This window comes from Paramormyrops kingsleyae, chromosome 14 (assembly GCF_048594095.1).
Source record: "Paramormyrops kingsleyae isolate MSU_618 chromosome 14, PKINGS_0.4, whole genome shotgun sequence".
Classification (NCBI taxonomy): Eukaryota; Metazoa; Chordata; class Actinopteri; order Osteoglossiformes; family Mormyridae; genus Paramormyrops; species Paramormyrops kingsleyae.
The window spans coordinates 10,246,132-10,271,176 of NC_132810.1; the positions used below are offsets into that span (position 1 = coordinate 10,246,132).

At 50.6% G+C, this 25,045-nt stretch overlaps 1 protein-coding gene across 11 annotated transcripts in view; it reads right to left on the reverse strand.

Moving 5' to 3' along the window:
• The window catches only part of tmem260 (transmembrane protein 260), a 69,875-nt gene extending 45,801 nt beyond the window's left edge, over positions 1 to 24,074 (reverse strand). For all 11 annotated transcript variants that reach the window (XR_002840236.2, XR_002840237.2, XR_002840234.2 and 8 more), the window contains exons 1-12: positions 23,480 to 24,074; positions 19,916 to 19,947; positions 18,226 to 18,377; positions 8,248 to 8,425; positions 6,652 to 6,765; positions 6,383 to 6,562; positions 5,603 to 5,643; positions 4,713 to 4,799; positions 3,751 to 3,859; positions 2,580 to 2,752; positions 573 to 744; positions 312 to 451 (exon numbers count right to left, since the gene is read on the reverse strand). Coding sequence is in view for 1 of the 11 variants with exons in the window: in XM_023828474.2 (XP_023684242.2) it covers positions 312 to 451; positions 573 to 744; positions 2,580 to 2,752; positions 3,751 to 3,859; positions 4,713 to 4,799; positions 5,603 to 5,643; positions 6,383 to 6,562; positions 6,652 to 6,765; positions 8,248 to 8,425; positions 18,226 to 18,377; positions 19,916 to 19,947; positions 23,480 to 23,585 (1,484 nt within the window). In the remaining 10 variants the exon portion in view is untranslated. The remainder of the gene's footprint in view (positions 1 to 311; positions 452 to 572; positions 745 to 2,579; positions 2,753 to 3,750; positions 3,860 to 4,712; positions 4,800 to 5,602; positions 5,644 to 6,382; positions 6,563 to 6,651; positions 6,766 to 8,247; positions 8,426 to 18,225; positions 18,378 to 19,915; positions 19,948 to 23,479) is intronic.
• Positions 24,075 to 25,045: the final 971 nt, after the last annotated feature.

The following is a 25,045-nucleotide window of genomic DNA, read 5'->3' on the forward strand; positions in this document are numbered from 1 at the left end:
TTCCATTTTGAATAATCCAAAGGCCACAGAGGGCTTCTCATGCAGTAATCACACAAACACTCAGGGCATTTCTTACACTTTCCCTTAAAGCCCCAAGCTGCACTCAAGGTTAATCCTGTTGGTCAGTCTTGCCCCCTTTCAGATGTTATTGTTTGACAAGCAAACACTGCCGCCTGGTGGTAGGAAATATATCACACTCTTGGCCTTGAAGGACTTAAGGATTCTTTAGGCTTTTCTAAACTGATTCCCTGTCACTCTGCAACCTCTGCATCTTGCCTGTTCAGCTGCTTTAAAAGCAAGATGACTCTTACTGTGAGTTGTGAAGCAGAAACTGCTCTAGACTGAACGTGTTCTTCTCCTGTGTGCGTAAGGGGTCCCAAAAGCGCCCGGGAAAGCGGACCCCTGGATGATGGCGGCCCAGCTTCTCTACGTACCAGCTGTACGTCATCACCTGGAGGAGGAAACACAGCACAGCCAGTCATGCTCACCTTCTCGAGCCAGCGTGGCCAATGAAAGTGCCTCGTGCTAGACAGTCAACGCAAAACGGCCAGTCAGGACTTAGTTTGCCAGACCTCCTGTTCAATGAGCCGCAGGTCCGGACGCAGCCCCTGGCAGTAGTGCAAGTACCGCATTGTGTTGCCCGGCAGGTCGCCCCGGGTCAGGATGATGGAATCGTGGGGGATGGAGCCCAGAACGCCACGGGCGAATCTCTCCACCACGTCATTGTGACTCTGATCACATGCTCTACAAAACAAGAATCCGTTACAGCCACACAGAGCACAACCCTGTGCTGAGCCCTAACATCACCGCTAATGTGAATATCCTGTGAATATCATCTGCACAGCAGATACATTTCAGATACACATTCACTGACACAGAATAAAGGTAACCGTAGGAAATGAGTCCCCAACAGTTAAAATGACATGTAGGGTAGGATTGAAGAAAGCCCCCCCCCCCCCCCCAACTAACAACACAAACTTCCCGCTCTCGTGTCTGTTTGGGTTTTCAAGTGCTCTCTGTCATGGCCCGATTTTTCTCCTTTTTTTTATCCCCCCCAGTCAGGCAGGAGCTCCCGCTGAGATGTTCTTCCCCGATTTGACTTTCAAATCAGAGCCGGTCGGGCGAGAACTCAAACTGACAGCACTGTCCAGGTTGTTCACCTGATCAAAGCGCCGCTCTGACGCCTCACAGAGTTCCTTGTTAGTTTGTGATCTGTTCACTCTGATCACGGACGGCTCCCATCATGCATTAATGCCTTCATTATGCCGCCGCCCGTCTGGGCCGTACAAAGGGAGGGGTGAAATGGTGCTCTTCTGTGGGGGTCCTTTCTGCGACACGCTCTCATTACGCTCGCTAAACGGAGCGAGAGGGGTGCCATGGGACTGTGGGCCAGGCTGGGGGCACAGCAGCGCATGGTAATGCAGGCCTTCTGCTGCTATCGCAGTACAGTACAGTGTGGGGAAAGCAGGGAATGGTGGGATTTAACAGGGAGCAAACGGGCTGGATGGGGAAGGATGGAGAGTATCTGGGAGTAAAGGGGAGTGATGGGATTTAACAGGGAGCAAACGGGCTGGATGGGGAAGGATGGAGAGTATCTGGGAGTAAAGGGGAGTGATGGGATTTATCAGGGAGCAAACGGGCTGGATGGGGAAGGATGGAGAGTATCTGGGAGTAAAGGGGAGTGATGGGATTTATCAGGGAGCAAACGGGCTGGATGGGGAAGGATGGAGAGTATCTGGGAGTAAAGGGGAGTGATGGGATTTAACAGGGAGCAAACGGGCTGGATGGGGAAGGATGGAGAGTATCTGGGAGTAAAGGGGAGTGATGGGATTTAACAGGGAGCAAACGGGCTGGATGGGGAAGGATGGAGAGTATCTGGGAGTAAAGGGGAGTGATGGGATTTAACAGAGAGCAAACGGGCTGGATGGGGAAGGATGGAGAGTATCTGGGAGTAAAGGGGAGTGATGGGATTTAACAGAGAGCAAACGGGCTGGATGGGGAAGGATGGAGAGTATCTGGGAGAAAAGGGGAGTGATGGGATTTAACAGGGAGCAAACGGGCTGGATGGGGAAGGATGGAGAGTATCTGGGAGTAAAGGGGAGTGATGGGATTTAACTGAGAGCAAACGGGCTGGATGGGGAAGGATGGAGAGTATCTGGGAGTAAAGGGGAGTGATGGGATTTAATAGTGAATGACACTGTAAAATGTTAAGCAAGAATATGGAAAAGATGGGGAATAAAAGAGAAATGGGGATTAATGAGGTATGAAGGAAAGGAATAAGTGATGAGGCACAGTGGGGTGTGATGCAGAGTGAAGGGCAGGAGCGGACAATGATGGGGAGTTATGGGTAATTGTCGGTGGTAATAGGGAGTAATGGATAGTGAGGAAAGTGGACAGAGCTGGATGGGCATGATGTGGGGGAGGCAGCCAGATGGGGGCACCCTGGGTGACACCACGCCTACTTGCATCTTTAGATCCTGAGCGGAACGGTTTCCGTTCCTCTTTGCCAAATTAGCTGAATCATGGCCGCCCCACTCAGCGCCCCAACCTGGGCTTCCAGCCCTCGAAGCGCCGCTCACCTGTAGTTGGAGCGCGCCATGTGCGCCAGCAGCCCCACGCTGAAGGCCCAGCCGCAGGCCGTCCACAGCCACCGCCGGGCCAGCCACCGCTCCAGCGCCGCCCGCAGCGCATCCAGGCCCAGGCCAGCCAGCACGCACAGCGCCACGTCGCACTGCAGCCAGAAGCGCTCCACCTGCGCAGGCGGGCCGTCAGCACAGCGCAGCCGCATGCCAGCATTGCCGTCGATACGCCGCTCGGATTAGCGCTTACATCACAGTCCCCCGGAAACACGCCTCGACGTCGACTTCCATCCAAAGCGAAGAGCTCCTGATATCTATCACCCAATGTGTCCCAAGTAAGATGGCTAGAGTGCCGTCTAATGAAGGCCATGCTGACTCAGAAATAATTAAAGGAGAGCAACGTAATTCGTGAGCAGCCAGGCAGGTCCAGTACCAGCTCGCGGGCAGCCATGGGCCGATGGGCCGGGCGACGGTGCGCACCAACGGCTCCCGTTTCTCGTCTTTAAACAGTTTAATTACCTTGGAAAGGCAGTAAAATGGCACAACCTGTGAAGTCCGAAGATTAAGCCATTATAGCCACGTCTGCCGGGGGGGGGGACTACTCAGCCAAGCCATAAGCCTCATGTAACTGAGACGAGAATGAATGTGAAAGAGACACAGCCAAAGGCCACTGACCACAATTTATTTAGCGCTATTTAGTTTCATTGCATGATATATTATTTGTGTATGAGTTATAAATGTGCTAACTCACGAGTATTCAATATAGAACCCAGGAGTCTAAGTTATCACTTGCAATCCTGGATATTCCATGGGTCTCTCCAAATTGTCGGTCACTAAATACTTTTGACAAGAGAACTAATTAAAATTAATAATTAATCAAATTTACTAATTAAGGATTTGTGCAGAACTGAAAGACATTCAATCACCCAATCTGCCAGCAGGGTTTGCCGGAAGACGAGAAAAGGCAGGGATCATTGCGGGGCAGAACGTCACCCTACACCAGTGCCTTACGGTATTTAAAGCAGCTTGCCACCACAACCAATGTCATGCAAATTGCATTAAGACGCCAAATTTAGCCGCGCCATTAATTTGGCTGCTAATTACTTATTCAGCCACATATATGGACCCTCAAGACCCATCAATATGGATGCCGAAAGGGATCAGTACCCACCACTCCCAGAAGCAGAGGTTTGCTGATGTCAAGGTTGGCCCTCCAGGAGAAGAACAGTGAGTACAGTGATGCCATGGCAGCCAGCAGCCAGGGTAGGATGCACTGCCTCCTGTAGGAGGGCACAGGGCATTGCAGTCAAATCACATACATGCCCTACAGCTAACAGCAACATAGCACTTTAATTACTGCATGTGTAATCTGAAATGGCCACTTAACAAGGGAGGTGGGCTTAGCCTTTTATAATTATCCAGCTACTTGACATTATCAGGAAACAAATGACTGCACTGAAACGTCCACACCGGTAGCTGGAGCGTCAGGCAGACGGCACGCGCCAGCCCCTCACTCTCCGGAGATGACGAGGACGATAGGAGCTGCGGAGACGCGACGCTCTTGGGCGCCTAATCGGCTCGGCTGACCCGGCCGTCTACGCGGGGCGGCTGCACAGGCGGCGTGACGTCACATGCGCGGGCCCGGTATGCGAGCACCCCCCGGGGAGAAGCAGCGGCACACCGCACTTCAGTGTCTGCTATCTCAATAAAGGGCCAGACCCTCAGAACTCGCTAAAATCCACACAGAGTAACGTGGTTCTGACTGCCTCCTTCATGGGCATGCAGGCTAAGGAGGCTAAGGAGACAGGGTGACATGGGCCAGTACCCCAGGGAACGCCCACATTCTGCACTCCTCTACTTAAACCCCAATGGTGTTTAAACTAAACAACTCCAGTAAAAGCATTCAGTTGAATCATGGGTTAAATTTTTTTTGCCCCCTTGCCCTTCGTGCCTCTTTCAGCTTGGCCCTGCTCTGCCAGTTCAGGGCCAAAACACAGACACCCAAGGCTTCATAGAATCCCTTGGGCGCTGAGCTGTTTGCCAGCTGCCTCTGCTCAGCGTCAGGCTCCATGCCGCGGCAGGATGGCGCTGGGTGCGTGCCGGGGAATCGGGCGGGGCAGGTGAACATCTTACCTGTCCAGGGATGAGAGAAGCAGGCCCGCTCCAGCCAGAAGCAAGATGGGCAAGGAGAGGTCAAGCATACAGTGCTCCAGCTGGGCCCTGGGACACAATGGCAGAGAAGGCCCCAATGGGCTGTGGGTGTGTGTGGCTGTCGCTGGCTCAAGGCCCACCCCCAAACGCCATCCTCCCTGTCCACCCGCTCAAACCCAACAGGCTGCCGCGGGCAGTGCGCCAAACCGCCGTCTGTGAGCTTGTGTCAGCTCGTCTCTCCCCAATCGCCATGTGTAGCGAAATGTCTATCGCTTCCCACCACGTCCCACCCTCTCCCTTGAAGTTAAGGTGTGTCAGTGGTGGTGGTGATGGTGTGGGGGGGGGAGGCTAGGGGTTATTCTGTCCATCAGCCAGAGAAAATGCTGCCACCGGGATATATGTGTGTGTGTGGGGGGGGGGGGTTGGGGACGCAATCTCATAGCAGTATTGCAGACTCTGTCATCACTGCCTGTCACGCTTTAACAACACAGTCGTGTGATCATTTCAAACTGCTGGAAAAACACAGCATGGTGATTTTGTCCCGTAAACGGTCCGAGGTTCCCTGTGATGGGGAGCTGAACAGACATGAGAGGAAAGGCTCCCTTACAGGACAGGGATCTCCCGTCTCTGATGGCCTGCAATCCGACTTCCCCACCAGCCAGCAGATCATACCGGCATACAAAAGCAACATCAAAAACCCAGGAACAAAACATCGATACGCTCTTTAAAAAGGAAATCACCTTCACGTCTTCATTTTGATTTTTAACCTTATTGTGAGCATGGAATTTGATTAACATGCATTAATCTTAAGTGCCAAATAAAACAAAATGTTTACACAACTTATTATTAAAAAAAAACCAGCGCATACTCACTGAAGCATCCTGATAAGGTCTCCAGCACTCTCAGTTTTAGCCTGAAATTACATAATTAAACAGGGAAACGGCAGTCATACAGCAAGAAAGAGACGAGATGATCAACCAATCAGTGACAGAGAGATCGATCACATAGCAGAGAAAGAGATGTAAGTCACACAGGCAAAAAGGGAGGGGCCCATCAACCAATCAGAGCGAGTGAGATCAATTGTACAGCAGAACAAACCAGGTCTCATACAACTGTAGAAAAGTATATAACGTGAAAGAAAGGTGAGTCACTGAGAAAGCGAGAGAGATGGGACTCAAATGCAATCACAGAAAGTCTATCATACAATCAGAGAGAGGCACATGACAGAGGGAATGAGAGAGAGATAGGACTCACACACAGATCCATTACACTTTAATCCTGTCCCTCCCATAACTCATAGCCCATGGCACAGCCAGGCCAGACTGCTAGGAGTTAACACAACACAACCCTGGCAGAGCTGATTAAAGGAGAAATGCAGCCCGATTACTGTGTGCTAAATGGGCAGCAGAGCCTTGCGATGGACCCATGAGGATGTGCAATAATGACCTTTCAGCTGGAGACTCAGTACTCTCAGGTAACGCCTATTTTTACCTGCTTCGTGGCTTACAGCTTTAACAAATAGTTTCTTAGAGTGTATGATTTTTTTCTTGAAAATAACACATAACTACATGAATTAACTTTATACACAACCCGTCTGCAGTAACAAAGCCGCAAAGGGTGTGCGAGGGTGTTTAGAGGCAGAGGGACAGTACCAGGCTGAACGTGCCGTACTCCGCCCTCAGCAGGTGAGTGAGCAGGCCCCAGAGCGACGTCTGGTCGCCCCAGCTCCAGCGGGCCGTATTTAAGGCTGAGGAGACGGGAAGGTACAGGTAGGGCAGGAAGCCGGTGAGAAAGCACAGGCCCAGGGCTCCTAGAAGGCGCAGTGACAGCTCCTGACAGGTAAGGGGCAGCGCAGATCAGGTCACAATGCATCACAGAGAGAGAGAGAGCGACCAGCAATAAACACCCAGACATCTCTCACCTTGAAGGCATGCAGCCGCAGCAGGACCCATGGAATGATGACCAGCAAGTACAGTATCAAAGTGTGCTGGTTACATAAGCCGAGGCTACAACACAACGCCCCCCAGTGGGAAAACTGAAGGGGCAAGAACAGTGTTACATGCACTCAATAGCTTCATGACTGCACCACCACTTAACCCCAGTGTACCTTTATCCAGGAAGTGCCGGAAGAATTGTGCAGATAACTGATACACTCAACTGCTATAACTAGCCAACCACTCATTTGATGATGAGCAGTAACTGATGAGTAACTAACAACTTACAACTAATGTATAGCAAAAATATCTAAAGAGAGCATGGCTGGAGAAAAGCGGGAGAATTTCAATCAACAATTCATGCCTTCCTTTTTAAACGATATTTAATATTGTGTTGCATATGTACAGATTGGCATGTCACTAAACTGAACAACTGAATGGCATTTTCCATTGTCATTTGTCTAAGGGGGGGTCACCTGAGACATCCAAAGTGTCTCAATACACTGACTGAACCTTCCGGGGGGGGGAGGGGGGGTCTATATATTTTTCCCACATGACTGTATGTCAAGGCAGATAAGCATCATGCCTCCCCTTGATCTTAAATGGCCTGGTCATTTGCCTGCTGTCATTTTAAGTCTCATCTATAAAATGTCAGGCACAGCAAGGGAAGGTCATGAAGGGCCCTCATTAACACTTAACTAAGTTAATTATCTTTCTTTTATCTTTAAATAATTACCGTATTCCAAATGGATCCCTAAATGCATTTATGCTTTTTAAAGTGCAGGTTTTTCCTTTCCATTTAATTCATGCTTGGAATGGCTTTTCTGCATTCTGAAACAGCCTTTCATTCATTCTATCCATCACTGGTTGCCTCATCTGTTTTTATTCGTACTGTTCAAGGTTATGCAGCTCTATCAGAGCTTTAAATTCAGATCTTCCCTGCATTTTCCCATCTCCAGTAAGTCGGCCAGATCGTAAAATCTTTGATAAAAAAAAAATAATAAAAAACCTGTGCATTCAGAGCACTTCTAAGCGTGATCATGTTTCTAAGGCACAGAACTTAATCAAACTCCCATTTCTTACACGTCAAAAAGCAAACTGGTGTGAGTTGAATTTCCGGGGCTCCTGTCAAAGCACCGCATGTAAACTTTACGGGCCGGACGGAGGGAAATCTCCCTCGATTAGTCACGGCGCTGCGCCAAGGCGCAACATGCTTAAGCAGCCTCTCTGAATAATTCAGACTAAAATTACTCCTAGGATTAAACTCTCTTCGCTGGCTAATGTTAATCTCCGCCGCCTTTCTTCACCTGCGGTGATGTCACGAACAGTTTCAGACTTTCCACGCGATGCGCGCCGAGGCGCTTCCGAGCGACGTTAAGTTTGTATGCGTTATTAAAAACGGTGCCAATTTCGGGAACGACCCCGCCATCTCTGTGCTGTCAGGTTTTTCAGTCTCTGTGCCTATGGGTCTTAAAGCTTCTTAAGAGGGGACCCTTGCTATTGGTGCCAATCCCTGCACCGGTTTTTCGTACCGTAAGCTCTACCCAGCCTAGGCATGTTGTCGATAGCGTTGGGCCCATTACCTTGCTCCTGTCACTGGTACTCTTGGCGCAGTGGAAACAGGCGGCCAACGCGAAGATCAGCCCCACGAAGAGATTGTTGAGGGAGAAGACCTCCGCCACCACTGACCACTGCCAGGTCAGCCGGGACACGGCAAACGCTCCCCCAGCCAGCACTGCGCCCGGCCCTGTGCCGACTAGCCTGGGATGGCGAGAGGTACAGGTGCAATCAGGCAAAGGAGAGCAACTTAATTTTTTTATCTGAATAGGGGCACAACAGCGATTAAAAAAACATATTATTAGTGACGTCTGAGCTAACAAAACCAGCTAAATTAGACCAGGGCAGTAATATTGAAACAGCAGGCATAGCCGTCATTATTGCAATTATCATCCAAAAATGACGAACATTCTGGCAGTCCGCGGCTGCTGGCCAGAGATGCTCTCCGATGATCCCCCTCTCCCTCGGGCAGCCAAACACTCCAGTACTGCCTGCCAGTGATAGCCACCACGGGAGATATCTTTAGCAATTTAAATGATTCCACAAAAGCCCCCCCATGCCCCTCTCTCTCCCGTCTCTTTAGCGGTAATTGAGGCAAACTTGGGATAATCTGTTATACGCTAAGACCCACCACTTATTACAGAGAAACAGAAAGAGACACGGAGGGAGGGAGGGAGGGAGAGAGAGAGAGGCGATATATGAGAGGCAGGAGAGGGGAAGAAAAGGGAAAAAGGGTGCAGGGAACGAGGTGCTGGATGGGGGGGCGGGGGGTAGAAAGTGAGGATGGAGGATGAAATAAAGAAAAAAAAAAGTTGAGGGGGGAAAAAAAAGCCCAGTCCCCAGTATGCTGGCTCTGAAATTTGAGCAGGCTTGACAATTAAGGAAGTCAGGCAGTATGGCCCTTCCTCCATTGTGCGCAGTGGCTTAGAGTCCTCATCAGCCTATCAGCTAACTGACAGGCAGAGAGCTGCTCTATTCAGAGCAGCAGATACAAGCTGCAGGCCAAGCGGCTGCCAGGTCCCTTATGACCCCACAATCCCTCGCCGGTGACAGCTTCAAGCTCCATGGCAAATTAGGCGCTCTCACATTACAATCGCAGAAGACAGATTCCATTAACGGTATCTGAAATTGAGTAGAGAGCAGGCCTGTTATCAGACCTGACTCATAAGCACCGCCATTAATCACAGGCATGATACCATTTATACATTTCCAGCTCTCTGCCTGCCGCTGTGATAGTCAGCCACAAAAGGCCTGATGAGACTTAGGCAAGGGAACAATGGAGCTTTCTGAGGAAAGCGCAGTAAATCAGGAAAGAAGGAGGGAGAGGAAGAAAAAAACCTCACTCTCGCTGACTACTTCTGGTTTTTTTCCCCCTTTTCTCTCCCCCCTGTTTGACTCCTTCCTGCCTTCTCCTCCTGCGTCTCATGTGCGGGAGGGGGGGGGAGGGCTGGTTGTGGTGGTGGTGCTGGCGCTGAAGGAATTAGCTGTCAGTTCAGGAAAGGGGTGCAGCGGGAGTGGGGGGGGGTTTCCTCCACGGAGGTGTAAGGACCCCCCGCACCCTCAATTCTACCCCCCCCCCATGCCGTAATTAACCCAGAGCACATACTCTTAGCAGGGGGGCTGATATTGGAAAGCTGTAGGGAAAGGGGGTGCATGTGTGTGGATGTCGGGGGTGCCAGTCCTGTGAGGACTGTTCTTATACCAGCCTGGCTCGCTTCAATAGCAGCGCCTGACAAGCTCAGTGGCCGGGGGGGGGGGGGGGGGGGGAGGCTGCTCGTGCTCTCCGTTTGAGTTCTTTATTCCCTGCAAAGTGGCTGACATCTCTTTCCTCTGCTCTGTCAGTCTGCTGCCGCCCTGCTGGGGCTGATGGCCCGTCGCTCCCCGTCAGACCACCTGGGTCCTGCTCAGCTGCTCCATCCGGGGGCCCAGCCTCAGGCCGCGGTAATAAACGGAACCAACTAGGGCAGCAGCTGGAGCTGCTTCCCGCCAAATTGCACCGTCATATTACAGGGGGCCAGAAGCTGCACACTGGATGACATCACATATTAGGTTTTTGGCAAACTGATTTGACGGGAATTAACACATGCTGACACAAAAGGCAACCAGGTCGCAGCCTGCGTTTGCGTCAGACATGTTGGGGGCTCAGTGATCACGGTGTGGTCTTCACAAGTGAAAGATGCCTGGACTTTACTAGTGAACGTGGCGTGGTCTTTACCAGTGAATGCAGCCTGGTCTTCTTCAGAGAACGTGGTGTAGTCATCACCAGTGAAAACAGCCTGATCTTTACCAGAGAGCGTAGTGTGACCTTTACCATGGCCTAGGGAATACATGTGAGTGAGGGAGTCGATGAGAAAAGGTCCAGACAGACACCCAGCAGAACCCTATGTCCATAATTCCATGATGCACCCCACTTCAGGGGCTGTCAGGGGCTTGGGAGGTCCTGACCTGGCAATAATGCTGTCTACTACTGAGGATGGTGGCCAGGGTGGACCTGTCAACACCTCTTGCTCTTTTCCTATCCAGCACACTGTAACACACACACACACACACACAAACACGGGACCGTCCATTCATTTCTATGAGGAATACCCCTATCCCAGCAATAGCAACCTTAACTCACACAGACACAGACAAACACAGAGCCCTGTTCTCCATTAAGACGTCCACATTGGCCCTCACATAATCTCCATGCCACAGGCTAGCTTGGCCAGGCAAATGCTGTGACACCTGAGAGAGGGGCAGTCCTGAGAACCAGCCCCAAGAACCAGCCCCTGAGAACCAGCCCCAAGAACCAGCCCCTGAGAACCAGCCCCAAGAACCAGCCCCTGAGAACCAGCCCCAAGGCTGGGGGGACGTTAGGGAGAAGGCTGCTGGAAAGAAGCTGGCATTCCTTAAGAGCAGAGTTTTGTCGAGAGCAATGGGCCGCGAGGCACTTCCAGCTGGCTTTCCCCTGGAACCGCCAAGGAAGTGGGTTGGGGAGGGCAAAGCGGGCTCCTGGACATGACAAAGGCAACTGTGGCGCCGCGCCCCGTCGCCATGGGTCCACGGGGAGCCATCCCATCCCATCCCATCCCAGTTCCCCTGGAAACTATCCCGGCAGAGCCGGCACCAGACTCGGCTCCGGTTCTGGACCGGGCTCCTTTGCCTCTGATCCAGCCATGTCGAGCCCTGAGGAGGAATTCCACTCGAATGGAGAATGGGCTCCAGGATGCCCGCTGGGATGGCCTTCACAGTATAGATGCATATAAAGGACCATTAAATTCCTCATAGGGTCAGCCAGCACAGCATGCTGAGAATGCGTGAGAGCAGGTCCCTCTGGTGCACGTGTGTGCACACATGTCACCGCTCATTCATAAATAATAACTGCCCTTATAAATGCTATGAAGCTATTTATCAACAAGCCTCTAGGTTTGCCCCCATTTTTGACTGGGTTCCGCTAATGCATTCTGGGAATTTCAGAGATCCCAGAATGCAATAGTATTAGCTATGGCCTGAATGCAGCTACCAACCATTTCATCTGAAAATTTTCAGTCAGGACTCCGACTCTGACTCCAGGGAGGCAGAGCCAGCACCAGCTTCACGCAGGATGAGTACGTGGATAAGCTGAAGCGTCTCAGGCTTCCGTGTCGTTCTGGTTTTCCCACAACTCTTTGCGGGACTGATGGTCCAGTGGGCCTCAAATTTACGCCGCGGACATTTTTTTCTTAAAGTTAGCCGGCGGCGCTAAAGTGATAAGGTGAAGCGAAGGGAGAGCAGCTGGCAGCCGGTGAATTAAACCCAGCGACGGCGCTTTGCTCTGGGCAGCATTCGGAGCGCCTGCAAAATTAATCATCCCAATCCTCCCGCAGCTCAAACAATGCGGCCACTGACACGACAATTTCCACCAGAATGGCGTCTTAATCTGCGCCTCGCAAAATAAAACGGTGTTTACCCCCCGACTCCGAGGGCTGTTATTACTATTTCTAATTTTGCCCGCACACAGACAAAGTCATTAGGCAGCGCTGATATACAGGGTCGTTCTATACACTCCATTAAGTCATTCCGGGCAGATTGTAATTGCCAGGCCTGATCCTTTGCTTGACTGGTGACTCTCATTAAGAGTCTCTGTGGTGAGTGAGGGATGTAATATTCATGGCCGGTGCAGAGACAATCTCAGGCCTTTGGGCGTAAAAAGAATATTAGAATATTAACTGGTACGGTAGGCCGCGGCACCCACCCCAACCCCAAACCCTCACTCCCCCTCCCCCCCCAGTAATGAGGAAATAACATCTTCATTAAACATCTGTTACACGGCATTGTAGAACAGGTCCTGGGGCCACTATTGGTCATGCCGTAACAGGAGAACACGGGACCGCCACAGACTCAATTGGGTGTGGGGGGGGTGGCTTTCAATAAGCCCTCTTTATTTGGCACGGTAATAATGGTAGCTCGTGTCTCCCTTACCGTAGTCTGCCCCACGGTTGTGATCATGCGGACGGCTCTCTGAATGCAAAATCACAGAGCATGAAAACGCATTAAAACTAAAGACTGGATCGGCCTCTGTCACCCATATGACCCAAATGGGGTTTATTCTGCCTACGGCTAAGTGTTTGAAGAAGGATGTACCGTAATTCTAGGTCCTGGTATAAACCACAGATCTGGAGATTTGCTCAGCGCTTGCTATCACATACTCAGCTGCGGCCTTACTTGATAGAATAAGCCGTCCAAAGGAACACAGATAAAATGCTGATATTGACCCACTGTTGACATTTTCCTCAAACACACGCCGCACTAAGGCATATGCGACAGACGCAAACCTCTCCAAAACACCAACTTGTAGTGCTTTCAAGACTTTTAAAAATAAGCCACTCTTTCAGTGTCCCACAACAAATATTTATCTTTTATTCATGTACATGTAAGCCGTGATTTATTGCAGAACTGCAGCTTCCAAACACGCTGATTCAGGAGAAGTGGGGTTCTCTAGTGATGATGTTATATATGCATACTGAGCTCCAAGCATAGCAGCCTGAGAACCCAACCAGAGTAGAGGTAAACTGGGGTCCCATGAGGCTCACAGTACATGAACGCCTGACTTTCCATCAAAACAGACCAGGATCAGGACTGGCTTAGATTGCCCCTCATGTTCACACAGCCACTGCCCCATTTCCAGCATTTTCAACTTCGGCCAGATTTGAGATAACGTTCATTGTCATCATAAGTAATCCCAGCATGACCACCGCCTGCTACATGCCATTCTGTCAGTGATAAGTACTGGTCACAGCACTCGACACATGTCACGTGCACCACGGCACTCCAGGTGGTGAACGACCGTATCGCATCGCAGCTCCTGTGTTCGGTCTGCACCTCAGCTCAAGCCAACCGCAGGAGGTCTGATGCAGCCAAAGCGGACGGGAGCCATTCCCATGGAATTCCGTCAAACACTTCCTGCCTTACTGCACGATGACACATGTGTGAGAGAGCTGCTTAGGAACGGGGGTCCTCTCCCCTCCCCCCACCAAAAAAAAAAAAAACCAGCCCCTGACCTCCAGCAGACCTGTCCCCCCCACAGCCGCTCTGAGGCAGTCCATCTGAAGGCGACGGTGAGAAAGGTTTGGGGGGGAGGCCCCCGTGGGGACCATATGGTGGCAGTCCTTATAAGGAGCCCAGGCTGCACTGGCTGGGGCGGGCTGCTGGCTTGCCGCCGGTGCGCCGGTCCCCTCCCATAGCAGCTCGTCCGCTCACGTCGCTGTTTGGCACGGTAGCGCCTTTTAGGTGCCGGTCGACGTGTCATTTCTCCATTTATGTAATCGCACGACCCAACGGTCGAACGTGACTCGGAACAGGGCATCTCCCCTGGCCTCCCACGTCTGATGCCGGTACCAGTCCAGTGTGAACTGGAGCAGGGATCTGTTAACGAGCTCCCCCCGCAGTTGTCACGGGACGTGTCCCGGCCAGAGCTCATTTGGAAGGGACCTTACGGGACAGAGATGAAAGCGGCACCAAACAGAAAGTGGCTATAAGAAGCAGAAAGGAACAGAAGTGGCAGGACCAGCCCGGCTGTCCGATGGCCGGACCCGGTCCCGGTTGCCCAGAATGAGCCGAGCACGTGGGGCGTGCGGACTGGTCAGTGTTGGCGCATGATGCCTGTGGCAGTCTGGGGAGAGGCATGGCGGGCGGATCCCCTGCTGGGGGATGGTATGCCATCGCGGCGGTCCCGCTGGGCACGGCCGGAACACCTGAGGCCCGCACGCCAAAAACCAAAAGGTGGAGGTGGCGGGAGGGCGACACCGTTCCGGAACTACCGCACCCCCATCCTCACGCCCCCCTCCCTGCGCTGCCGTCCAGTGTCTGCCAACTCAGTGGCGGTAACTGGCTGGGCCCGGACGGTCACAGAAAATGACACAAACCTGCACTCTGCGCTTCACTTTTAATTTTAAGCAAAGATTGAAAACAGGGGGGTGGGCGACTAAATCACATCTAAGCTTGAGCTTAAAAGCTCAGTGTGTGACTTGCTTTGCACTTTCACAGAGAGGCACTAAAGGTGGGCAGAGGGAGTGTTCCTCTAATGGCTTTCTTTTTAAATATCCAAAATTGGATCCATTTGCGGATTACAAACACAACAAATGCAGAGGTCCAGAGTGGGTGGCCCCCGCCAGACAGGCCTCGTACAGTGAGCCTCACAGGAACGCCTAGCGGAGGCCTCGGAACGGCAGCCCAGAGGCCCTCAAAAGCACACGGATAGTTCTGCTGGGACCTCTGAATACTTTCCTGTCAACTTTAGTTTCATTTAGGCGCCCCAATGTCAGCTTCAATATAAGAAATCTAAATTCTGTTAAATTATGAATCAGAAGGTGATTTTACACCGAAGTTTTGGAAACTAGTCTCTGGGCCATCTCAACCTGGTACGTTTGTAGCTCCTGGCCACTTTTATGCCACACAAAAGGAACTGGGATCTTTATGGTACATAAGCATGAGAGACACAAAAAGTTTGTAGGTTAAACTTCACACATAATTTCATATGAAACTACACATCCTGCTAATAAGCACTGCAAGTATCATACTTGGCACCAGCGATATTAGACAAAAGTATATTAGCGATCAAATTTCCCGATGCAGAAATATGGAGACGCAAGCAAAGAATGTATTAATTGATGCATTAAATGTAACTGAGATACAAAAATAATTCCATCTGCTCAATTTTTGCTCTGCTACATTCTGCTATTTTTCTGCTCTTCTGCATAATTTCATTGTTAGCACAGGTCCTTGTGGTCAAGCCATCAGCAAGCTGTCCTGTAGGCACCTCCCCAGTAATTTATGTCTGAACGAAAAGTAACTTGCCTGGAGTAGGTACTAAAAAAGGGGTTCCAGGCTCAAAGGAGCTACAGTCGGGCCGAGTTCCTGCAGTGTGAACACGACAATAGTCCCTGGTCCCAGAAAAAAGTTCCGGCAGTGTGAAAGCACCTAGTGCCGACACAGTGAGAGAGGCACAATGTTATGCTCTGCACTGGAGCTTTAATGGGATATAATGCGCAGCGCTGGTACTTTAAGAGTCACAGAAAGGCCACTGACCAGTGGTGTCCATCTAACTTTCTTGGTTGGCAGCTGTACATCTGTTGTTTTGTTGCTTATGTATGCATGTATGCCTATTCAAAGGAAAGTTTTACCCTGAACAACCAGAGCAAAACTGGCCTGGACAAAAATAGCAACCGAGCCCTGACAACAGAGAGCAGATAAAGCGACCCGCTGCTATCCGGCGGCCATCCCGGCCCGTAAGCCGGCGGGATGAATCCCAGTGCACCTCGGAAGCGTAGAGAGGCATGGGCCGCCCCCCACCCCCACGCTCCCAGCTGCCCAGCGGCTCGCCCGTGCTGGGAGGCAGGCGCTCCGGCTGTAGCCCGGGCCCCGGTCCAGCCTCCGCGGCGAGCGCTTCCTCTCCATCGCCTGTCCCGGCCTGCCGGGCGCCCCTGACCCCTGACCCCCTCGGCCCGGCTTCCCGCCAGGCGGCGTTTGCTCGCAGGAAGCAGGACAGGCCCGCGGCAGCTGCCATGGGAGCAGGGTGCACGATTCCATCCAGTACCGCCCTGCCCTCACCGGCCCAAACCGCATCTCACCAGTATCACAGGGAAGGTTCACTAGAGCCTCACTAGCACACTATGGCCCTTTTAAAGGAACAGCGCTTCACTATTTTGGAATATTAACCATTTAAAATGTTTTTTTTTTTTTAATTAAAAAAAAAACACTTTTTCTGAACCCTCTGGGGTTCCAATTTTGCTATCGCTGGGATACAGCGACAGCATGTATACGTATCAGAGAAAAGAGCAGGAAAAAGAAAGGAGGAGTAATCACAGCCTGCACTGCAGTGAGCAGACCAGAGGTTCGAGGGCCATGCATGAACCCCCAGGAATGAAATATCGTCCTTCTGGGACACGCCTAGAGACTCCAAAGCCCCTCCCTGTGCTATTTGACCTTGGGGTCAGTTCCGATATGTTGACTGACCGTGATCTTCTACCACCAATCCCAGGAGAGGGTAGGGAGCAGATTAGCCATCATACTAATTCAGGATTGGGAGGGGACTAACACACACAGCTGGGGGTAGGGGGTCTAGCTAGGCGGGGCAGACGAGGCGTTCTCCATGAATACAGAACAGGAGATCATGTTTCCCTCAGCCAGTCTATGACAGGAGACCATCACGCGAGCTGTTTGTCTTTTAAAGGTCATGGAACAAAAATCCTGAGTGTCCACGTCGCTTATCTCTTCCTTTGTACTGAGAATTAAGCTGTTACTTAATGACGAGCAACCTCTGATTGCTGTCCAGCAATAGCAACAGTACACTTATAGAAATACAAATTAAAAATTTTCATTAAGACTGCATATTGATCGTGTGTGATGATATGCACACAATTAAAACTGTGAAGTATGGAATATGCAGTAAAAATATGTGCAAAAGGTAACAAATATTACGGATCAAGGAGAGCCTTCCACTGAATCCTGATCCAGGATGGCCGGTTCTGCAGGCCGACTGTGATGCTCTTGCTCAAGCGTCATTACTGCATTCTAAGCACGAGAACACAGAAGGTGGGTGTATCAACATTATCACCTGGTCTGACCTGATCAGACAAAGCACAGTATTGATCTCCATTGATCCATTCTGGCTGTCATAAAGGCATGGTGATGAATACTGCATCCTGGTCCGCTCGAGTTCACTGAGCGAGGCTTATTTAAGCATGCTCACTCACAGACACGTTCAAGGTCCTGCAGATGTCAAGCAGAACGGGTCCCTCCCCCTGCACTTGGCCGACCCATAACCTTTAACCCCATAGAGCAGGAAGGTTAACTGGATAAATAACTTCCAGGTCGAAGGGGATTAAGAGAAAATTGAGTTCAGCGGTGGGGATCATGGCCTTAGGAGATAACTGTATCAATTTTTACCCATGCCCAGCACCGTCGCCCGCCAGCCTAGATGTCCCCCCTCAGCCCACAGAAAGAGAGAGAGGCAGCAGGCACTGACACCAGCAGGCCGTGGCAAAATCCAACATGGCATTTCTTCTTATGGTGGAATGTGCTGTGATGCCAGAGTGAGAGAGGAGATCACTGCTGCAGCCAGATCTGGAGGGCACCTGGTTACCTGGGGTGACCAGATACTGAGCAAAGCTAAAACTTGTTAACCAGCAACCAGCTCTTTACTACACAGTGATAAGCTTAAGGGCAAGAACCTCTTTTGCTTTTCCAAAGTTTTCCTGGGCCTTCGCTTTACTTAAATGAATCAAAACCAGCATCATAAGCATCCATGTTGGAATTTTCCACAATTGTTCTAATCAAATACAGCTGCTAATGAGCTGAAAAGTCTCTAATATACTATTGTGGTTTTGTGGATAAATACCCCTTTGGAAAATGTCTGGAGTGGTCCAGCAGAACTGACTTTTCTGAGCAAAACATCTTGGCCAATTAGATTTCAGTAGTTGATTACTGATCGAGGTGCCACCTGCCCATTTGACAGCAAGACAGCCACACCCCTATACCCATACCTGCACACGGTAAAGCAGAGGGCTCCACTCGTCATCGCCCCCAACAGGCTGCATAGCAGGTTGACGCTGTGGGCGGGTGGAAGCGGGGACAGCAGCGCAATGGCCAGGCGGGACAGCAAGGTGAATAGGGGGTAACCTGGGGGGTGCGCCACCTGCAGGGGGCAAGATGACAATGCGGGCAGTCAGTGGAGATGCCGGCACGATAGATGATAACAATGATCAGGGCGGAAAGGAAAGCAGGGAAGCAGAGAGAGAGGAAGTGAGGTGAATAGGGGAAGACTAGAAATTAAAAGAAAGAAAATAGCAATCAATCCCTAAGAGAGAGACTATGGAGGATAACAGCTAAGGAGTTTGAAAAGGACGAAAAGAAAGAAAGAAAAAAAAAAAAAACTATGGGGACATAAAGGACGATAAAACGGAAGGGGAGAGGGACACTCGGGCAGAGCACGAGAGGATGAAAGAGAGGCAGTGAGATGTAATTAAAAGCCTGTAATTTTAATTACTGCCTCTTTGCTGAACACGGTGCCCAGGCAACGAGAGTGACGCATGGTGACGCCCCACAGGGTGGCGGTGAGTGGGGGCCCTGACCGCGCCGTGACACGCCCCCACCCAGGGACAGCCCGGCGCCTCCCTCAGTAGCCATGCTGACACGTGAGGCAGCCCGCCCCTGGCAGGCCGGCAGCGCCCCAGAGGACATGGGCAATCACAGCAATTAGCGGCTAAGTCTCCCCAGGACCGATAAGACCTGCTTGTTAAGCCCCACCGCCGATAAGGCGGGGCGACCCCGGGGAGAGGGGACGGGACTGGGTCGGGATGGGGCTCAAGTCTCACCCGGCCAGTGGAACTGAGTCTGAAATGAAGGTTGCAGCGTAAATGGGGGGGGGCAAGCTCAACCGAGAGAAGGAGGGATAGAGAGATCGAGCTGGGAATGAAGACGGGAGGCAGCCAGCGAGTGAAGAGACGGGTGGGGGGGGGGGGGGGGCGGGGGCTGGGGGGCACGGAGCAGTGAGGCCGTTTGGGGAGACAGATGGCAGGGGTCATGCGGGCAGGCAGCGCCGAGGTGAGCGTGCGCGGAGCGGAGGTGCATGGAGGACAGGGACAGACGGACACGAAGAGGGACGCGACAGCGGACGGCACCCCGGGGGGCACGGGGGGATTGGGGCTTGAAAGGGGGGGGGAGACGGGTGGCAGTTTGGGACCCTGGGAGGTCTGGGAAGGGTCCAGGGGGAGGCCTACAGGCAGACAGGCGGGCCACACGGACTGCGGCACTTAACGGCAGGATTACTGGCAGAGTCGCACTGACACAACCTCCCTAAAAGGATCACAGCAGCGTAATAAACTTTATTAAATAATAAAACTTATTAGAACTGTTAACCCGATTTAGTTCATTCTTCGCGGCTTACACACACACACACAAAAAGATGGGCCATAATAAGCCTTATACCGTACATAAGGCAGAGCCCACAAAAGCCATCGCTTTGCCATTGACTTTAATTGGATTTGAAAAACTGGTTGCAAATGATGGCATTCTGCACTTCAAACTTAGCAAAATAAGTGTATAGAAAAGGGAAAATAAAACCTGCAGTCTGAAAGTGAATTAATCTGCTTTTTTGCCCATGCTTAATTAAACTTCCTTAATGCTTATAAGAGTTAAAGAGCGAATTGATTAAACAATACGGCTAATGCTTACCCCCAGCTCACAAGCAGCGGTGATCAGCTCTCCTGTGGAAGAAAACAGAGGGCAAAATGAATGCAAACCCAATAATTACTAATAAGAGATGGGTCCCCTCCAAAGTTTTCCCAACACAAATAGTTGCACTGGGGTTTTGCATTAATTTCACTGGATCAAAACCTGCGAATCTTGACATTTCCTAAGCGGCACACGCACTGCCCCCCCACCCCCCACACAAGGTTTATGGATGCGTGTGCACACACTACCACGCCCCCCAACGCCCCTGCGCCACCACACCCGACCCACGTACACCCAGCTCCCGAAACCCCCGACAAGCCTATTCCCCTTCTCCTCAAAGCCAAAGAGCAAACGTCTCCAAAAATAGCCTGAAAACACTGGTGTGTTAAGACCCCCGGGCGCCTTCACTGGGTCACTGCGTTCCCCGTGCATTTCACCGCAGCCCACGAGTAGCTCCATCCTTGAGCCTGTATCCGCGCTGCACTCTCTCACACTACAGTCCCCGGGGGATTAAAGACGGCCTTCTAAATTAAGCCCGAGCTGTTAAAAACACCCAGGTCGCCCCAGGCAGGAACATTCACAGGTACGCAGTCGGCGCGCTGCCCAGAGGGCAAGCAGTTTGCCGCTCGCAACGCCAAGGGTGTGACATTAACAGGCTCCCCCCCGGAAGCGCGTGCACACCTTTCACCCAAACTGAAGGACGCCTGCAGGACTTGCACGAGGCGTTCAAGAACAATATTTCCTCCATTAGCATCACGACCATCAACCCCACAGGTACAGACGGATGGCACTGGGAGATTGTCATTCAATTGCAGAACTATCCCCTTTCAAAAGTATCCCTAACCATACAGCTGAAAAATATTTCTGAGGGTGACTTTCCCGTACAGGCCCAAACACACACGGCACCCGGCAGTCAGAGTCCTGTGGAGGGGTGGCCGGCCTATCACTTGGGGGGAGGCTTGGCATGGCACGCGAGAGCCAAGCGTTTTTGTGATTCCGAGCCGCTCGCGCCAGCCTGTGCATAATCCTGCCATTTCCACGCTCTCATTCCTAGACAACAGCTTCCCCACAAGCCGCGCTCAGCCACCCCAGGGCCCACCACACCTAAAGAGATTAGGACGGGAAATGGAGACCTGGAGGATTCCGAGGCGAGCTTGCCCGACACTATCGGAGCGGCATCCGGCACCGTCCCTAAAGGCTCCCGGGCGGGCTGGCTGTCTGTTTTTTTTTTTATATGAAAAAGCCCAGCGGCATGGCAGTGGGGGCCAAGCGGCGTCCCCGCCTCCTGTGGTCACGCCGCACTTTCAAAGGGATCCAGTCCCGCGATGTTTCATTCCCGTGCACTACTGTTCACAGCATGAGCCGGGGGCGACGCTAGCACAAGGGGAGGGTGTGATGTGGCTCCACCTCTGCCCATCCACACTACTCACTCTAACCACCTTCCCGTGCACAAAGATGGCACCGCACTTCAAACTTCTGGTAAAACTCCTGCCATCTTGTCCCATTTCACTGAATCCAAAGTGGTTACTGCTCACGCCCCTGCCTGAAGCTTCGCCGTAAAGCATCTTCCCAAGAATGACTCGCATGCGCCTTGCCTGCATTTTCTTGTACTTTCACTGGATAACTGCAGAATTATACATTAGAAAAAAAGTTAGATTCTCATAAATTAAACTTCAGTAAAATGGGACGGAGTTCGGGAGGTTCAGGCGCAATGCGGGGCCTCAGCCGCCAACGGCAATAATAAGGCTTCTGGGAAATGTGGCACACCCCTGGTTCCGCTGTCAGCCACAGCCACGCCGCCGGCCTTAATCACCCCCACTCCCCCCCCCCACGCGATCATCCCCGCTGCCGTAATCCTGACACGGGAGCAATCCGCCGCCGCCTCGGCACAATGAATGCATTAAATGGGCTCCCCCCAAGCGCTGGCCTTGCCACTTCATTGTCATTTCCAAAATAATAATAAAAATAAATGAAAATATCTATTAACATAATCTTCACTTCCTGTCAGACTTATCTCTGCTTTGTAGGGAAAAGTTACTTCCAAAATATCTGCATATTGCTCCTCGCATGATAATCGCAGCTAAAATAACTATGGGTTGGAAATGAAGGGGGGACGAAGAAGGCGGGGGGGTTGCACACACACAACCCCCCCCCCCCCCCCCCAAGTCCTATCACACAGTGTGGGGAGCGATGTGCTCCAAGGCGAAAGGTTATGGGGAAAGACAAGGAGCCTTTATGTTAATTATGTGATTCTTAACATGACTGCCCCCCATGGGAGATAAATGAACACTGATAATTTAGCCGTTCGGAAACACAATCAAGGCTCTCGTTCCGGATTATTCTTGAGGGGGCCGGCGCCACAGAAGTGGCAGTGACAGGGCCACACTTAATGACAGATTTTTTTTTGTTGGGGGGGGGGGGGGGGGGGAGGATAAAAGCACATGTGAGGCCACAGACAAAGTACACTGATATAGGAAACCAACCGCAAACATCTCTCGCAACATTGCCTGCCCTGCTGAGCGCACAAATCAATTGCAGCGAAAACGTCGGCCAATTACTTTAAATACATAAAGTGACCCTGCAGGAGGGCGTGCACTCAAATTAAGAATAATGAGAACCCTCAATACAGTCAGAGTGCCCCCCCTTAACCCCCTTCCATATTGCACATTAACACTCCACATATTACCAGGAGAAGACATTGACCTCCTGGCCCTTATCGCTGCCCCAGGGGGCCAGCTCTCCCTGGACAGACAGCCGGGCTGGTCTGCAGGGAGGATGCGAGACCCAGAGTGCCCCCCTCCCTCGTCCTCCACCCCGCCCGCCTCTAATCTCCGTCCACCTCAGACAGGCCTTCTCCAGCCTTGCTCCTGGCACGCCGCAGGCTCCGCGGATTAGGTTGTAAATTGAGGGCTTTCAAATTTGTTAAAGTGGCAGCAAATACCAGATTAGCGAAATCAGCCCTAACAGGTGTGAAACAGTGTGCAGCCAGGTACAGTATCCATCTACCTGCAGCATATGTCAAGCTAATGAAAGGGACCTTCACTTTTTCTATAGAAAGGAAACTGCATGTCCATCCAAAGGGAAAAAAAATGTTAAAAACAGATTCTGCTAGGTCTTCTACAGAAAACGTTTTTTCCCAAACCTATTAGTTGTATATGTGATTATTTCTGCCATATATGCATAATTAAATTACACAGAAATACATGCATCTGCTTTAAAGAACATGTTCAGTTGTTTCTATTTTAGTTACATCTGCCAAAAAAAATTACTGCACTGTAAACTCTCTCTACTTTTACCTTGGGGTGGATTTTAAATTATATACTGTATTCTGGGGGAATGCTTATTACCACACCATGACGTAAAGCAAATGAACGCGAAAAATCTCACAAGGATACAATTCCGTCTGACTAAGAAAACACACATTGCTTCCAGTCCCCAGGTTCCAGAAACGTCATTTTGATCTATACGAAACACTACCCGTAGCCTGGGGATTTACGCTATTTGCGTAAGGATTTCCCGAGTAATTCCGCTACGTACGGCGGTCTGCAGTGCGCATGTGTGTACCTGAATCGCCCCCCGGGACAGCCTTCTGAGCGCACGGCAGGTAGAGAGCTGCTACGCAAGCGATAGTGGCGCCCGTCAACGCCCAGGAATTCCGCTCCAGAGACATGTTTATACCGCCCAAGCTACTGAACCACACGTCAGCAACAGCTGCGACGTACAGAAAATCTCTAATTGAGGTGTGGCTAGCGCAGTATGTAATGAATGACGAGTATTATGCGTTTCAGTCAGCAACCACAACTCCGAGTCACGCGTCTCATTCAGTTTCCGCTGTATCTTCAGACCAATGCCGTCCCGGATGACACAGATATACGAAGAATATTCTGTAATTCAGTATCAAGCGCCTTTTCTCGCTTATCTTCAGGCCAGACAGCTAATACTAGCTAGCTCGCGACATAACACGCGCAGCCGACTGAAATATTGGCGGTTTGAATCTATAATTCAACCTCTGTCCATTCTTGTGGAGACACAAGACACACTTCGTTCACAATACACGAATCAACTAAAAGGAAAACAACAAAGAATTATAATTCGCTTAAACATCACGAGTTACAGCATTCCAACTTTTCACGTCTAAACACCGATTCGTTTTGCTTCCTCGATGAGCTACAAAATGGGAATATCGAAGGGGGAACAATCCATATTATATTTATTTTTTTAAATGTTAAAGATGTAGAACCACATTTATGGCTATTATTCATAAATATAGTACAGTGTAATTATACTACAACTACGTTTCTATAAAAAAAATTTCTAATTGTAATCATGGGATAAATATATGGCTTTTAACTCCCCTGTTGTAAGTAACGTTGGTATGATCTAAATATTTGAAAGGCAGTCCCCGCCAGGCTGAAGGCCCATCAGAATAGGCTCAGAGGCGCCATCTAACACGCAGATGTGGAACTGCGTAAAAAAGATATATTTGCCAACTGCCAGACCCAACAGGAGTAGCGTGCGTTAGATCTAGCGCTTAATAAGAGTAACGGCACATAATGGATTACCGTGAAACGTCCCGGCTCTTGTGTTATTTTGTCCACATTTTTGAAGGACCAACACGCAAACGTCAATATGTTGAGACAGAAATACGTCAAGATCTTGTTTTACACATTAAGTTATAGGCTGACGCGTACTGCCTGTGCATACCGTTAACGAGTCTACTGTTTAAAAATAGCACACTATTGTTGTTTCGCGATTGTGTCTACCTAGTCCAGACTATAGCTGGTTTTAGAATGTACCTTTTGGTGTTACAGATAAATCTGATACTACAGATAAAATAAACAGCAAAACATCTTGATTAGTTACGAAATTAGTAATTCTTTCACTTATGAAATGTCCTATTTTGGATCGAACCACTCGCAATAATATGAGGAACAAAGTCCTGGAGAGCAACACACAACCCCAGCTCTCTCTCTCTCTCTCTCTCTCTCTCTCTCTATATATATATATATATATATATATATATATATACATATATATATATATATATATACACACACACATACAAATATGAAATCGTAAATTGGCAGCGGAATAATGAGTATATAATTGACTGTAACTGCTTCCAGAGAT